The sequence below is a fragment of the Eurytemora carolleeae genome, unplaced genomic scaffold (assembly GCF_000591075.1).
Source record: "Eurytemora carolleeae unplaced genomic scaffold, Eaff_2.0 scaffold746, whole genome shotgun sequence".
NCBI classification, from domain to species: Eukaryota; Metazoa; Arthropoda; class Copepoda; order Calanoida; family Temoridae; genus Eurytemora; species Eurytemora carolleeae.
Genome location: NW_019396773.1, coordinates 207,626 through 225,382, shown reverse-complemented (window position 1 = coordinate 225,382; position 17,757 = coordinate 207,626). Strand labels below are relative to the sequence as shown.

Sequence of the window (17,757 nt, the reverse complement as noted above, 5' to 3'; positions counted from 1 at the left end):
GAAAGTAAATAAACCAACCCTGGCCACCTCTCATCAGACTAAAATTTTGAAATAATTCCAAATCTTGCTAACAAAGAAAGTAGAAAAAATTGGCCAAATGTATTTAAAACTTAAAAGAATTTCAATTTAAAAACAAAAAATTCAGGCACATCGTTTTTATCTTTTTGTTGGGGAAGTTTCAAAAAAGGATATTTTAACTAAAACTATTCTAAAACTATTGGATTGGGAGGAAATATTTAGATAATGGATTGGGAAATATTTAGATAATGGATTGGGAAATATTTAGATTATGGATTGGGAAATATTTGGGAAATATTTAGACATTGGATTGGGAAATATTTAGATAATGGATTGGGAAATATTTAGATATTGGATTGGGAAATATTTAGATAATATATTGGGAAATATTTAGATATTGGATTGGGAAATATTTAGATATTGGGTTGGGAAATATTTAGATAATGGATTGGGAAATATTTAGACATTGGATGATATTGGATTGGGAAATATTTAGATAATGGATTGGGAAATATTTAGATATTGGATTGGGAAATATTTAGATAATGGATTGGGAAATATTTAGATATTGGTTGGTGTTTTGTATACATCTTTTCTTTGAGTACTGCAAAGAAAGGTACACAAGTTTATGTATACTGTGTTTTGTACACAGTGTACACTGTACATTATTATTTGTAAACATAAATTTGATTAGTTCAAACTAGGATATCAAGACGCCAATAGGAAGGCAAAATTTAGCTTTGCATACCTTTTATATTTTTCTATTGCCCGGCACCAACTAATATTGCTGAAAGGTGGAAATATTATTTTTATTTATTTAAACTAAAATGTACATATATACTTCTTGATAAAAGATTTTCCCATGATGATCTCTTCTAATAATAAATGTCAAAACTAAAATCCTGGTTTCAAAGCATTTTTTTTTAAATTGAATACAAGTTTATTAATAAAATTACATAATTAAAATTGACAATAATCTTTATATAACTTTTGGCTTCAAGTGTTTTATACAAATTTTGTTATTAGACGAAGCAAAGTAATATACTGATGGACAAAATTCTAATACTGTGAATAATCTAGTCAAGATTTCACGTTAAATTCCCCACTAGTGATTTAATGGTCTCACACTATCAAGCTTAAATTGTTGAGAATTTTGCAAATCACTTGTAAAAAACCAAAGCTAACAACAAGTGCTTTACAGTGCCGAAATGTATACGTAAAGACTACTGAAAAGCATAAGTGAGTTAGGGTGGTAAAATCTAAGGTTAGGGCGTTGCGACACTTCAAAGTCAACCCTGTCTTAAAAATTGATGAGATTGTTTATAAGCAGGCTATGTGACTCATCTGAACTTTGACTAAATTTTGATCCAAGATCAGCTAGTATTATTCTCTCATGGTTCCTAGACGTCCAAACTGGTATTACTTCTATATCCAAGTTTTTCTCCAGAAGTTTAAATTTGATAACGTCTCTTTGAATATCAGGTTTTTGGAACCATAAATATAATTAGTTATTTTTACTGTCTGTTTGCCAGTAAATTCTTCTAGATTTAGAATAGAGAAGTATTAAGATTATGGATTAGGAAAAATTTAGATAATTAATTGGGAAATATTTGGATAATGGATTGGGAAATATTTAGATAATGGATCAGGAAAAATTTAGATAATGAATTGGGAAATAATTAGATAATGGATTGGGAAATATTTAGATAAGAATTGGGAAATATTTAGATAATGGATTGGGAAATATTTAGATAATGAATTCGGAAGTATTAAGATAATGGATTGGAAAGAATTTAGATAATGAATTTGGAAGTATTAAGATAATGGATTGGGAAGTATTCAGATAATGGATTGGGAAGTATTTAGATAATGGATTTGGAAGTATTTAGATAATGGATTGGGAAATATTTGAAAATTGATTGTGAATTATTTGAATAGTGGATAGGGAAATGTTTAGATGATGGATTGGGAAATATTTAGATAACGGATTTGGAAGTATTTAGATAATAGATCGGGAAATATTTTTAGATATTTTTAGTATTTAGATAGTGGATTGGGAAATGTGAAGATGATGGATTGGGTAGTATTTTGATAATGGATTGGACAGAATTTAGATATTAGATTGGGAAATATTTGATAATTGATTGGTAAGTATTTAGATAGTGGATTGGGAAATGTTAAAATGATGGATTGGGAAATGATTTTTTAAACTAAAAAACAAATAAAATAATGATTTTTTTTTATTATTTTAACAATATTTTATTTATTTAGTATTTATTTTCAAACACAAAATACAAAATAATAATGTATGATGGTTCAGCTTAAAATAAAACACAAAAGAAAATTTACTATGAGCCAATTGAAAATAATGTTTGATAATTTTGTTTGATCGTTTTTGTTGAAACAAAGTATGCATATTGAAATCTCAACTAAATATACATTCATTGAAGTAAATAATTAGTCAGCACTCAAATAATCAAAACATTTTAAGGAATGCATTCATTGAACTTATAAATACATATTGATTCAGCAAAAGTAACATTGTATTCTCGTTAACTGTAATAGACTTTGACATCTACCATTAGCAAAGGGTGGGAACCCAATCTTGTTGACTGAAGTAGATTTTGACATCTACCATTAGCAAAGGGTGTGAACCCATTCTTTTTGACTGTAGTAGACTTTGACATCCACCATTAGCAAAGGGTGTAAACCCATTCTTGTTGACTGTAGTAGACTTTGACATCCACCATTAGCAAAGGGTGTGAACCCATACTTGTTGACTGTAGTAGACTTTGACATCCACCATTAGCAAAGGGTGTGAACCCATTCTTGTTGACTGAAGTAGACTTTGACATCTACCATTAGCAAAGGGTGTGAACCCATACTCGTTGTCTGCAGTAGACTTTGACATCTACCATTAGCAAAGGGTGTGAACCCATACTCGTTGACTGTAGTAGACTTTGACATCTACCATTAGCAAAGGGTGTGAACCCATTCTTGTTGACTGTAGTAGACTTTGACATCTACCATTAGCAAAGGGTGTGAACCCATACTCGTTGACTGTAGTAGACTTTGACATCTACCATTAGCAAAGGGTGTGAACCCATACTCGTTGACTGTAGTAGACTTTGACATCTACCATTAGCATAGGGTGTGAGCCCATACTCGTTGTCTGTAGTAGACTTTGACATCTTCAAATAGCAAAGGGTGTGAACCCATTCTTGTTGACAGTAAACAGGATATATGCTATGCTTTCAAATCTGAAAAAACTCAATTTTTCAGATGTAAAATGGGGAAGAATGATAAACCTACCTGGCGAACTTGGACATATTTAACGTTACTAAGGTATACAGTGTTTTAGTAAGAATTGCAATTTTGTATCATATTTATTGAACATTTAAAAAGTTTAAACTCTTTGTGGTTTGAATTTTTACTTTCTTGCAGTTGTCGTCCTATATATTATACCATAAATACGAATTTCAATTTTGATTTCTACTGAACTTTTAAACAGCATTGACACACATAGCCATGGATACAAAGAGAAGCTGTCAATTAACACCTTCTCTTTGCTTAGTTGTAAACTTGTAATTAAAGCTTGTTAGAAATCAAAATCTAAATAGAAAAGCTGTCTTAATCGTATTGATATAAATGCCGACCACTGATAAAGACTAAGGAACAAAATAAACTTATGTTCTAGTCTACTGTCTGTTAGTGGAGGGATTTGCTCTCTTATTTATGGAATTTATAATGTTCAACGAGATGACACGGTGAGATTTTTTCATGTCAAATGCAAATAAATATGTTAATAAAATGTTGTAATATTTAATACACAAAGAAAATGTCGAACTAGTTTTCTACTCTCTCATTGGTTTCCACTTTTGGAAAACTTAATGGAATTTTCGTTGTAATTAAAATTTCAATTTAAAAAAAAAGAAAGAAAAGAGAGGCATGCAGGATTCCTTTAATCTGATAAGTAATATGGCAAATGTTTTCGCTTTTCAAGGTGAAAAGTCTCTAGTTTCAACATGTTCAACATGTTCATGTAGCAGAAATCCGCAAGTCACTTATGATATAAAAGCCACAATTGAAAATGGTCAATTTTTGAAATTTAAAACGTAGATACTAGATATCCTAATCATTCTGTAAAGCTTGCAAGGGTACCATTGAGTTTTGAACATGCCATTATTTAATGTATATGTTGAAACTATGTCTACAGTTTTTAAGTCTATTTTAATTTTAGTGATTCACTAAAAGAGAATTTTTAAAGGAAGTACAGTTTTCTGGACTCTGCTGGAAGTATAGTCTGCTTAGTGGATCCATTATTATAATATTTACATTTGTTTGGTGTATGTGTAGTCTACTCTTCAAGTCAACCCTCAGCCAGTTCAGGTCAATTTCAACATGTTTTAAGAATTTTTGTTTGTAGTTGATTTTTGGAATATAATTTCTTGCGACAAATAACAATATAAGAAACTTAATGTCAAGTAATGTGTGAATTTGAAGGTAAAAATATCAAAAAATATCCTGTTAATCTCAGTATTTTGACATTTATTATTTTAGAACTGTTAGTTCTAAACTGGATAATTCAGTTTATGAAGATGATAACAACAACAATCACCAAGATGAAAGCTATAAGAAATCAAAACAAAAACTTGATGTGAAGAAGAAAACAAAAAACCTTAAACTTCAGGAAGCAACAAAAGTTTCTTATAATTCTTTAAATCACAAATAATTTTGTCATCCTTACTTACCCTGACCTGTATAAATAAAAACATGAAAAGGTTATCCCCCCCCCCTTCCACCTCACCAATAAAAAATTAGTCATAAAGTCAGAGGGAAATTATTTTGGAAGGAAGGAGATAATTTTCTTAAAAATATTTATCCCTTGTAAAAACAGTTGCTACCTACACAGAGGCGAAGAGAAGAGTTAATGAAGCTGTTACAAAAGATGCGGTTTCTTAGAATAGCAATTCTCTGCTCAATGATGGTCACATGTCTTAATGAGATATGTGCCACAGGTAGACCCTAGACAACTGCAAGTTTGTTAAAATAGGAATTATCATAAGATATCCAGAATACAAAATGGTTATTGGATATAATTTTGCTGTAAAAAAATATTACTATTTTCACATTTTACATCGTACAAACAATATTAAAGATTTTCGTAAATCATTGATCTAGCTAAAATTGTTGTAATTGTTATTAGCTAGCTAAATATTTAATTTCACCAGGATAATCTTAATATGAAACAGCAAATATGTGTTCAAATCTTGTTTGGTTTGATATAATTAATGTTAGCTGTTTATATGTTTTAAAGTACTTTTCTAAATTTTTGTGGAAAAAAAGAAATAATTTCTGTTAAGAGGAAATGATTTTTGAATTTGTAACTTTTCTTTAAGACAATTTTTTTTATCATTAGGCATATTCTGGTACACAAGAGGCCGCCTTGGAGACTCATTTGCTATTTCCAAAAACTGTTTCTGTGCTAGAACTGAAGGTAGGATTTTTCAGATATTTTTATCATTATGATTTTTATTAGATAATATTTTAGATAATATTTACAATTTAGATTTTGGATCAGTGGAAAATTTGCTAGTGCCATCTTGTCCTGAAAAGGATGAAAAAAAGAAAAATATTTTTTGCCTCAGGAATTAATTTTAAAATTCTAGGATATGATAATCTTTCTCACCTTACTTGATAATATTGTTTCCTATTTATTATTTAAAATTCTAGGATGTGATAATCTCTCTCCCCTTACTTGTTAATATTGTTTCCTATATATTTTTTAAAAGTAGGTAGAATGAAGTTTGCATTTATAATAATATTTAGTTTACTAATTTTTCATTTTTAATAAAACCCATTAACAGCATGATAACATAACTTGGCCAAATTTTTAATATTAATTGATTGCCAGCAAGTAATATAAAACACATATTGTTAAACATACTTGTTTTTTGAGATTTATTAGAGTTTAATTTAAAAGGTGCTATGTGCTCAATTATGATAAGTGTGCAATAAATTGAGATAATCTGGGATGTATGATAAAATATCTTTAATCAACAATTGGAGAATAACCATGAAACCTTAAAAAAAATTTATTGATTCAATATTTCAGAGAACTTGAATTTGTTAAATTTTATCAAATAAGTTTTTTATTAAAATGCAATAATAGAAAGATATGTCAGTCCAAATCATTTGACTAAAAAGCTGTGACACCTCTGCCCCTCCCAGTCCTTCAAGGATAACTTCAAGTAAGGGCATGACTGGTGTATACATAGATAAATAAATAAACATAGTTAGCTTATGTACACAAAATCACCAAGAATTGTACAGTCTGTGAACTCATACTTCTAGGTGTCAAAGTGTACTTCAATGATAAGCGGGGTGGTTTGGTGTTATAACGGATTTCATAATAGAGTGTAAAATAACTGGGAATGGAATTATTTGAACAAAAATATTTCACTGAGCAATATATCATATTGACAAGAACTGAAGAAGGACATGAGAAGGACTAAACAACTTAAATTTCTCTCTACAGAACTATGTACACCACAAGTACTCAATGACATAAGAGCAGCCAATGTTCACAACCGACCTAGTTAATCTATATAATAGGAATATCTTTAGAATATCTCTGTACATTTATATCTTTCAAGATGAAAAATGTTGTCTTATGCGCAATCTATCTTTATCTATGGGTGTATAGTATTAGCTCACAACTTTCCTCAACATTTGGCATACTAGACAATTTCATGGCTAACCAAGCATCGATTAGGTAATTGTCTAAAGTTTTTCCCTTGTCAGTGTCAGGAGAGCTACCAGAAGCATCAAGACAGCCTCCAGAAGTATAAGGACTGCTGCCATAAGCATTAGGACTGCAACCAGAGACATGATTACTGGTACCAAAAACACCAGAACTGCTGCTTCTAGACTGTTACCAGAAACACTTGTAATTCTACCAGAAGCATCAGAACTGCTGTCAAAAGCATTAACACTGCTACAAGAAGCATCAGCATGGTTATCAGAAGCATCAGCATTGCTATCTGAAGCATCTGGACTGCTACCAAAAGCATTAGCACTTATAATAAAAGGCATCAGGACTACCGAACCAGAACCACTAGGACTGCTGCCAAAAGCAGCAGGATTGCTACCAGAGCATCAGGACTGCTGCCAGAAGCAACAGGACTGCTGCCAGCAGAACTGCTAACAGAAGCTTTAGAAATGCTACTAGAAGTATCAGCACTACTATCAAAAGCATCAGCACTAGAAATGCTACTAGAAGTATCAGCACTACTATCAAAAGCATCAGCACTTCTATCAAGAGCACCAGCACTGCTACCAGAAACATCAGCATTGCTATCAGAAGCATCAGCATTTCTATCAGAAGCATCAGGACTGCTACTTAAAGCATTAGCACTTCTATCAAATTTATCAGGACTGCTGTTGGAGGAAGCAAAGTCAGTCTGCAGTCTGAGGATGATTTTCAGGCAGTGCCTAGGCAACTAAGGAGTTGACCTAAGACTTCCAAACTTGGATACAGCCTACCTTATTATCATTGAGAAAGAGACTCAAAATTTGAGGACCCTACTATTTATCTAATAAAATTTATCACAAAAAAACATGCCCTATTTGAATATTATTATGTATTGTAATATTTTAAGTATAGGAAACTCATGCTAAAACCCTACCCCAGCCTCACACATTTATCTCTTTGTTTCTTTTAATGAATGCGGAGTAGTTAACCTGAACTGATTCATTAAGATTCAACAGTGCACCCCAGATCCTTGAATAGAACAGACATATGAGCAGAGCTCCGTTTGTTCAAACAAGGCTGGGGGATAGGCACTTTATGGACAGCTCTCAGGAGGTGTACAACATGTGGACTTATATGATTGTATCTACACGATCATATCTTCAGGAATACAGTATACAGAAAAATACATCAATAAACCATTAATGAGTCTGATAATCAGGTTTACAGCAGATCAAAAGAATACATCAGATACAAGGAATACAAGTTACAACAGATTAGAGGAAGACAACAGATCCAAGGATTACCACAGATCAGAGAGATGTTGTCCCACCTTAACACAGCTAGTTCAACTATCTACACCATCTAATATTCCAGGTGTTTCTATGGTTAGAAACACCGGGGACTCAGAGGATCACTAGAGCTATAGAACAGACAAGAGAATCAGAGAGATGTGGTTCCACCTCAAAACAGCTGGTTCAACTACCTACACGCTCCAACAATCCAGGCGTTTCTATGGTTAGAAATACTGGAGACTCAGAGAATTGCTGGTACTACAGAGCAGACAATGGAATCAGAGCAATGTAGTTCCACCTCTATACAGCTGGTTCAACTACCTAAACAGTCTAATACCCCAGGTGTTCCTATGGTTAGAAACACTTGAGACTCCGAGGATTGCTGGAACTATAGAATGGATAATAGAATCAGAGCAATGTAGTTCCACCTCTATACAGCTGGTTCAACTCCCTAAACCCTCTAATATTCCAGGTGTGTCTATGGTTAGAAACTCTGTGGACTCAGAAGATAATACAGGCCAATGAATCCAGGTGAAAGGAGATCATGAGGATCTATCAAGTAGATGGGAGATCAACCAAAATGCAGAGCATCCTATAGATCCAGGAGATATCAATTAGATGGAAGATCAACCGAGATGCATAGCATTCTATAGATCCAAGAGATATCAATGAGGTGGGAGATCAACCGAGATGCAGAGCATCCTACAGATCAAGGAGATAACAATTAGATGGGAGATCAACAGAGATGCGGAGCATCCTACAAATCAAGGAGATATCAAGTATATGGGAGATCAATCGAGATGCAGAGCATCCAACAGATCAGAGAGATATCAAGTAGATGGGAGATCAACCCAGATGCAGAGCATCCTACATATCAAAGAGATATAGAACATACTGTAGAGATGCAGAGCAGACTACAGATCACAGAGATATAGAGCAGACTGTAGATCAACAGAGATGCAGAGCAGACTACAGATAATGTGGATATTGCAGATATTGCAGATATGAAGGATACTGCAGATATGAAGGATACTGCAGATATTGTAGATACTGCGGATATTGTGGACACTGCAGATATGGAGGATACTGCAGATATGGAGGATACTGCAGATATGGAGGATACTGCAGATACTGCGGATACTGCAGATATTAGGAATGCTGCAGATACTGTGGATACTGCTGATATTGAGGATACTGCATATATTGTGGACACTGCAGATATGGAGGATACTGCAGATACTGTGGAAGTTGCAGATACTGTGGAGACTAGAGATCCAGAGCAGATTGAAAGAGAGCTAGGATGGATCACAAGGATCACCAGCTATACGAACCACAGGAGAACTGCAAGTATGAGATCATAGATCTACAGCAGATTGACAGAGAACTAGGATGATCATAAATCACTAGTTACAAGTATCACAGGAGAAGATCATAGGTCTGTAGCAGATTGATAGATAGCTAGGATTGATCAGGAGATCACCAGTTATATTATCTATAGAAGGATTAGCTGAGACCACATCTAGTCCAGCAGGGGACAGAGGCTCAGATGAACTACTGAGGGACTTATAAGGGTCAGTGGGGACTTGCCTAACCACTGAGGGACTCTTCATATATAAGAGTCAGTGGAGACTTGCTTAACCACTGAGGGACTCTAAATATATAAGAGTTAGTGGAGACTTGCTTTACCGCTGAGAGACTCTTCCGACTCTAAATATATAAGAGTTAGTGGAGACTTGCTTTACCGCTGAGAGACTCTTCCTACATAAGAGCTAGTGGAGACTTGCTTTACTGCTGAGGGACTCTTCCTATATAGGAGTTAGTGGAGACTCGTTTTACAACTGAGGGACTCTTCCTATATAAGAGCTAGTGGAGACTTTTCTTACTTTCTGAGGGACTCTTCCTATATAAGAGTTAGTGGAGACTTGCTTTACTGCTGAGGGACTCTTCCTATTTAAGAGCTAGTGGTAACTTGTCTTACCGCTGAGGGACTCTACAGATATATGGAATATGGTTAAATATAAATAGATATTAACAGATATATTTGTACCATTAAAATGTAGATTGATAAACCCACTTATTCAAGATCTTGAGAGATAGATATTATACACAAGATGAGAGGTTTGGGTAAATTATGAATTGGTACTGGGAATGAAAGTGAAGTCTTGTATTAACCCTCAAAGATGAGGGACAAGGATTGATCTTGATTTCCCTAGGATTTAGGTCTGGGATTGTAATGATATCAAAGGATTAAATGTTACAGTATATGCACATTTGTCCATCTAGAAGCACATAAATGTTTTAACCCCAGTTAACAAAAATCTTGGGAAATTTCAAATTGTAATCATATAACATTTTAATCACACTTAACGGTCATAAAATAAAACAAAATATGAAGAAACTTAGCTTATAAAAGTTTAAGAAATATACGTTTTGCACAACATTACTAATGTATAACTCGCTTGTTGTCCAATTTGGATCTGTAGGTCATTAAGTAATGTGAACCTTAGATTTATCATAATTATGCACATTAAACTAATTATTATACATGCACACTTTACTCTAGATGATTGTATTTTTATTGAAATTAATTTTTTCCAAGGGGGTGGGTATTAAAAAATGGTAAGAAGCATCTAGTCCCAGATTAATTTCTTAAGATTTCCAAATTTACTCCTCTATTGTCTAATAATTATTAAAGCAAGATAAGTTAAAGTTTGTATAAAGTTTGTCTACTGTAGAAATTTTAAAAAGTTTTTTTTATAAAGGTGTTCAGTTTTAATTTTCATTTCCAGGACATGGAATGGACTTAATCCTCCAATCCACTACTTGAGTCTAATGTCATCCCCACCCCATGTTATTTGATTTAATTTGGTTTGACAAAGCCAGTCAATTATGTTATATAAAAGCACAATGGCAAAATTGTTAAACATTGAGTAAGAAATGTCTTTCTATAGAGTTACCCATCTAATTACTTGTGTATTCTCATAGAAAGTCAGGGAAACAGGTGTCTAATGATTAGTCAAAACTAAGTTCAAGGCAAATGTCCGATTAGAAAAAAGGGACAAATTTGTCCTAAGAACAACCACTGAACATTATAAAATGTAATGTACCTTGTGTTTAAAATTTAATTATGACAGTGTTTACCATCCTGTTAAAATTGTAAATGAGAATAGGACTTCCTTCACCCTGAACTGCCAGGTAGAGAGGAAATACAGCTATCAATCAATCATTCAGTATTGCTCAATGTTTAAAAATAAAAGATTATTCTTTTTATGAATTTTTTAATTTAATTCAATATGTTTGCTATATATTAAATACCAAATTTTGCTAATGATTTTTTATTATGGTCCTGAATCTGTAACCATTTCTTGTGAAAGCAAAATAGATTAAACCCTGTAACTGACTTCTGAAATCCTTTATTTATTTTTTTACAAAAGAAACTGTCTGGTGAGGGGACCAGAGATCCGTTCTGTCTTGAGTACCAAGATTTCTGGTTCTGGTTCAAGGTAAAATTAATTGCTTAAAATCATCTAACTTTTCTAGTTCGAATGTGCCACCCTGAAAGTGGCTTGTATCTAATGGCTTAAGATATCGTATTTTGTTTCAGATATTAAGAGTATTGTTGCCTCTAGTGATCATACTCAAAATACCCATAATTCTCGCCAACTTCTTCCATACCTACATGTTTCAGCAGCAGGACTGGGATTCATATTTTCTTAGTTTTCATAATAAAAATCTGGTCTAAGGTTATAAATCTGACTTACACTGGTACTAACCTTCATTTGACTAACAATACAAAGAATTTGTTACTTTTACTTTCTCTGCCTTGTGAACATTTTAGTAATTTACATTAGGATACTGCAGTTAAAAATTGTCAATTTTTATGGATTTTTGTACCTTTAATAGATATGGATAAATTGAAATTAAAACAACATTCCCTTTAATTATAGGAAAGTTTTGATTTGGAAAAATTGTCTTCCAGGAAAATAAATAGGAGTTGTGGCATTGCATTTAAAGTAAAATTGCCAAGTTTAAAGCTAAAAATTCTCCTTAACTCACAACTGTGCTGTACCTTAACAATCTCCTCAATCTTTACTGGAGAATGTTATATATAGCTATTTAAAAACTTTTTGCCTCCAGGATATTTGCTCAGCATTGAGTGTAAAGGGGGTAGGGTGGGGTGGGGGGGAGTAATTTGTAGTCTTGGAAAGATATTCTTTTCACCAGAATATGAATTCCATCAGGTAGTATTGGATCCAATTCAGGTAAAAAACTGAATAGTAATACTTTAAAGGAAGTTTATTTGTATATGGAAAGCAATGTATTCAAGAAAATTTATCTAAATCTTCTATGGAAAGCAGTTATTTGCTGTTTATTTAATACTTATCACATTGATCTTGAGTAAGAAGTGTTTCAAGTAACTGCACAACAACTTTAAGAGGAAACAGATATGTGTAGATTGTAAAAACATTTTTTTTCAAATTTTATATCTTAAACTGAATACAATCTTAAATACAAATTGGTAGGAGGCAAGTTGGTTGGGGTTGGAGTCGATGGTTGAAGGAAGAAGGATTGATCCTGTTCAATTCTATGGAAACATTTGTGCTCCTGTAGAGGTAACCTTGCAAACTACATTTTTTCTTCTTCATCTTCTTTTTCTTCTTCATCTCATTCTTCTCCCTTCTCCCTTGTTCCTTCTTCCTTCTTCCATCTTCTTCCCTTATTCTTCCCTGTTCTTCTTCCATCTTCTTCCCTCTTCTTCTTCCCTCTTCTTCTTCTTTCTTCTTGTTCCATCTTCATCTTCCCTCTTCGTCTTCCCTCTTCTTCTTATTTCTTCTTCTTCCCTCTCTGTCATCCCACTTGTTCTTCCCATTTCTTCCTCCCTCTTTGTTTCGCTACCATGCGATTTTCCTAAAGACCTAATGAAAGTTATTAAGTACAGTGCGGTATTTCTCAGGATTGGATTGTAAGACTTCCTCTTCCGATTGCTCTCCATAATAAAGGATAAATAGGATAAGCTCCGATTCTTTATTCAACCAAATCTTCAATCTAAATATATTTTATTATCTCCACAGAAAAAGCTTTGAGTGATCTAATCAAACCATTACAAGATAAAAATATCAACTCAGCATTAAAAAAGTGTGGGAGGAGCTAACAACATACAATATAAATCATCCAAAACACAAATCATGAAATATACGACATTTATATATATACAAAAGAATGTTTACCGCAGTGATCCTAGAATTATTGGCACAGTTTACGTTATTGATACATTAAACGGACTATAACTATATAATATGAAGAAAATCTGTCTGCTCCCACGCGAGAATTCCGCGCATGCGTAGACGGTGTGTTCACTGCTTCTTAAACTAGTTTTTTCAACTCTTTTCTGTACAGATATTCAGGGTGAACTCAGAAACCAACAGGGGCGCAACATAGGCTTTACTTACGCAGCATGGCTTGCGTAACACTCTTTTTCTTACCTCTTCTTCTCATCTATTCTTCTTGTCTCATCTTCTGCCCTCTTCTTCTTATCTCTTCTTCCTTTATTCTTCCCTCTTCTTTTTCCCTCTTCTTCTTCCCTTTTCTTCTTCCCTCTTCTTCTTCTTCCCTATTCTTCTTCCCTTTTCTTCTTCCCTCTTCTTCCTTCTTCTTCTTGCATCTTCTTCTTCTCTCTTCTTTTTTCTCTCTTCTTCTTCCCTCCTTTTCTTATTTCTTCTTCTTATTTCTTCCTTTTATTTCTTCTTCCCTCTTCTTTTTCCATCTTTGTCTTCCCTCTTCTTCTTTCACCATCTTCTCCTCTCTTCTTCTTCCCTCTTATTCTTCTCTCTTCTTATTCTCTCTTTTCCTTCCCTCTTCTTCCCTTTTTCTTCTTACCTCTTCTTCATACCTCTTCTTCATATCTCTTCTTCTTATCTCTTCTTCTTATCTCTTCTTCTTCCCTCTTCTTCTTCCCTCTTCTTCTTTCCTCTTCTTTTTCCCTCTTCATCTTCCCTCTTTGTCATCCCTCTTCTTCCCACTTATTCTTCCCTTTTCTTCTTACATCTGCTTCTTCCCACTTATTCTTCCCTTTTCTTCTTACATCTGCTTCTTCCCACTTATTCTTCCCTCTTCTTCTTTCCTCTTCTTTTTCCCTCTTCATCTTCCCTCTTTGTTCTTACATCTGCTTCTTCCCACTTATTCTTCCCTTTTCTTCTTACATCTGCTTCTTCCCACTTATTCTTCCCTTTTCTTCTTACATCTGCTTCTACCACTTCTTTTAAATGAAATCATTAATACTTCATTTATTATTGATGAGACACACTTGTTAAGGGTACCATTGGGATCATGAGATGCTTCTTCCTAAGCAGAGGGTCAATCATATTACATCTACACTCTACATCCCTTTAATTGTTAGACTTGATTTGATTAGATTTTTTACTGTTTAGAACAGAAAAATTCCTCCATTTGAGGAAAGGCTAGGCCCCTATGGACAAGAGCAAGAGAAGGTAGGTGTATAATTTTCTGTAAAAATTTGTTGAATGCTTTTTTATTTAATCTTTAAAAGGCTGAACGGTCCTTCAATAATAGAACTGAAGCGGAAACCACTTTCATCAGGTCAAATTTAAGTTTTTTAAATATATTTTCAAAGATAAAAATATTGCTTTCCTGATGTTCAAATAAACATAACATTTTATTACAGGGTACAATTTTTTTTTCGCCACATAAAAAACATGTTTAATTCACAAAACAATTGAGTAAAAGCTTTAAGCCAAAAACTTCAATTTTTTTTAACTGACTGGCTTTAACTAATTAGCTATGTGAACCTTCACAGAGAATTTATTTTACTAAGTGCCACTGCAGTTAATCTTTAGTACTTCTTTTACTGACCACCATTTTAATTTTGATAGTTTTTGTTGTGGCAAATTAAGTGTGTTTTAGCTTATTTCTATCGAGAAAAACTATATGTTTTGTACAAATATGTTCCTTCTGTAGAATTTGAACCATTATGAATGTTTATTTTATTAAAATATCATGGCCCATGAGGCAATATTATTTAGAGTATTTTAAAGGTATTTTCTCATAGAATCATTTTTTCCCCACATATCTAGGGGTGAAAGGGAAGAAAAATCTGAGAGAGCTGTTCCAACCTTTACTTTTCTACAGGTAGCCATGTTGTTCCCTTTACTCTACTTTATGTAGACAATTTGTCTCCTTTACTTTTCTACAGGTAGACAATGTGTCTTCGTTACTTCACTTCATGTAGACAATTTTTGCCCTTTACTTTACTTCAGGTAGACAATTTTTCCCCCTTTATTTTACTTCAGGTAGACAATTTTCCCCCTTTACTTTACTTCAGGTAGACAATTTTTCCCCCTTTACACTACTTCAGGTAGACAATTTTTTCCCATTACACTACTTCAGGTAGACAATTTTTTTTCTTTACTCTTCTTCAGGTAGACAATTTTTCCCTTTACACTACTTCAGGTAGACAATTTTTTCCCATTACACTACTTCAGGTACACAATTAGTTCCCTTTACTTCACTTCAGTCAAACAATTTTTTCTCTTTACTTTAGTTAAGTTAGTCAATTTGCCCCCTTAATGTTTTTTTTTAAAGATATTTTACTTAACTACAGATAGAAAAGTTGCCCCTGTTTCTTTCTGTTGGCAGATAATTTGCTCCTGCTACCTCCCTTTGAAAATAATTTGCCCTAGTGATGCTAACATTTCTATTCTTTTGTAAACTGGTCTATTTGCTTTCTTTTGGTCAATACTTGATTTTAAAAATTGTGTTTCAGACCTCCGACTCTCCTCCAGACAAAACTGAGAATACATTTTCCACCCCTGTCCCTTCACACAAGAAGAAGGTCTCCCCTAACTTTAATGTAAGGTACAACTCCAACAAAATAGTTTTTTTACAATAGATACTGCTTCTGTCATATAAAAAATTTGTTTTTTTCTAAATATTTTATTACAAAACTTGATAAATATATCATATGAGTTTTACTGATATCTCATTATGCAAAACTAAACATTTTTAAAATTTGATTGACAAATATTGATAGACTCAGCCCTGAAGGCAGTCTGCGGGTTCCATGTTGGGTTTCCTTTCAGATCTATCCATTATTATCTGCATATCTTTCTTTTTCCATAAAATAAAGTGAATTCAGTGAATTCTAAACACTGATTTTAGGAGTTGAAGTATTTTTTTGTTTAGCCAAGTTGTAAGTGTGACTCCCCGAAGATGTTTTGATCCAAATCTCTCAGTTGCTGTCTCTTTGCATGGTGATTTTATAATAATGAGTGCATAGTTTTTATTACATTTTAAATTTATTCAATCAAGTTTATTTTTTTTCTTTTGGCAATTTTCATGCTTGGGTGCCAAATTCAAAACTGTCAATAAATACATTTTGTCCAATACACAAAAAAAAGAAAAAAATGTTTATTTTTTATTGACTTAATAATTTATTAGAAGACGGAAATGCTAGAGCTAGACTCACTTCTTTTGGACCCAGCAACAAAGTAAGAATATCTTGTGTTTGACTTAGCAACATAGATCATAAAAAAAAATATTAACAAGCCATTTAATTAACTTTACTGAATTATATCTGTAAATATCCCGGAATCCATGTGAAATTGTTTTGTAGAACCTCCTACTGAGTCTTCCAGCAAACTCAGATAAACTTCCGCCACCTCCAGACTACTCTTTAGTTGCAGGTCAGTGATGATTTATAACAATTAAAAATGAGATTTCAGAGGTATATGTTCTCAAGAATTAAAAAATTAAGAAACTTTTAATTTGTTCTCGGTACACACATACCAAACATCTGTGGAAAAAAGAGGAGAGTGAGGAGAAAATAAACACCCCTGCAAGATATACACTTAGAGGCAAAACAGGGGAGGCTTGTTGGGCTCAGTCTCCACTGGATCAGTAAAATAAATGATTTACAGAGGTGTTTAGGGCCCATTGAAAGAAAAAAATATAAGCACCCTGTCTTGAGACAAATTTCGTTCTATGCCCCTTGAACAACTGAAATGGTTCTCATCATCTACTCTTACCTTCTTTTGATTAATTGCAGAACTAGATTCCTTTATGGTTTAAGTGCTAACCACACAATTTCTTTATTTAAAGAACGGTAAGCTTGAATTCAAGTGATCCTTCATGCAAAGATGGCAATGCCTGATTTACAACGGTATCCTTATAAACTTAGAAACCATTGTAACTCAGGCAGTGCTATCTTTTCATAACATTATTGGGTATCAAACCAAGCACAACACTTCTGTTGTTAAAAACATTTACTAAACCTGAAGTTATACAAATGTAACATTGTTTTGGGGCCACCTGGTTTGCTTTTCTCTCGTTGGCAGCCGTAGTACATTTGAATTTACGAGCCGGGTCAACCTTTCCGGTCCCAGTTTGTACTGTACCTAGCTCTGTGGACAGGACTAGCCGGTGCAACAAGGTTGACGGGGTCAGACTTATTGCTTCATATAGGTTGAATTTACTTTAATAAAGGGCAGAGGTGCGTGCTCTAGAATAAACTTTGAAGATTGACTTCTCTCATTATTTTTAGATGACCATGGGAAGGATAGGAAGCTACCACTTCCTCCCCTTTGTGTTTCCCTTCACAATGATACTCTGGGAGCTGAACAGACTTTTAGGAAAATATCTTTAATTGACACAAAACAAACTTCAAATTAAATTTTTTTT

At 33.4% G+C, this 17,757-nt stretch overlaps 1 protein-coding gene across 1 annotated transcript; it reads left to right on the top strand.

The window, feature by feature from the left end:
* Positions 1–3,280: 3,280 nt before the first annotated feature.
* Positions 3,281–17,748, top strand: LOC111708531 (uncharacterized). Its single transcript, XM_023481935.1, has 20 exons — positions 3,281–3,363; positions 3,716–3,785; positions 4,286–4,407; positions 4,579–4,708; positions 4,931–5,036; positions 5,438–5,515; positions 5,588–5,666; positions 11,199–11,259; positions 11,499–11,567; positions 11,669–11,758; positions 12,306–12,326; positions 12,588–12,677; positions 14,493–14,552; positions 14,612–14,661; positions 15,156–15,210; positions 15,845–15,936; positions 16,264–16,331; positions 16,519–16,568; positions 16,694–16,763; positions 17,621–17,748. Exons 1-20 carry the CDS (start codon positions 3,308–3,310, stop codon positions 17,746–17,748), a joined length of 1,545 nt encoding a protein of 514 aa, XP_023337703.1. The 5' UTR covers positions 3,281–3,307.
* The last annotated feature ends 9 nt before the right edge of the window (positions 17,749–17,757 follow it).

Bases quoted from the DNA above. Each gene is read 5' to 3' on its own strand.
- LOC111708531 (XM_023481935.1), top strand. From the start codon at position 3,308: ATGGGGAAGAATGATAAACCTACCTGGCGAACTTGGACATATTTAACG. The intron at 14,662-15,155 runs GTCAAATTTAAG...CCACATATCTAG, and splicing joins GCGGAAACCACTTTCATCAG to GGGTGAAAGGGAAGAAAAAT. The intron at 16,569-16,693 runs GTAAGAATATCT...ATTGTTTTGTAG, and splicing joins CTTTTGGACCCAGCAACAAA to AACCTCCTACTGAGTCTTCC.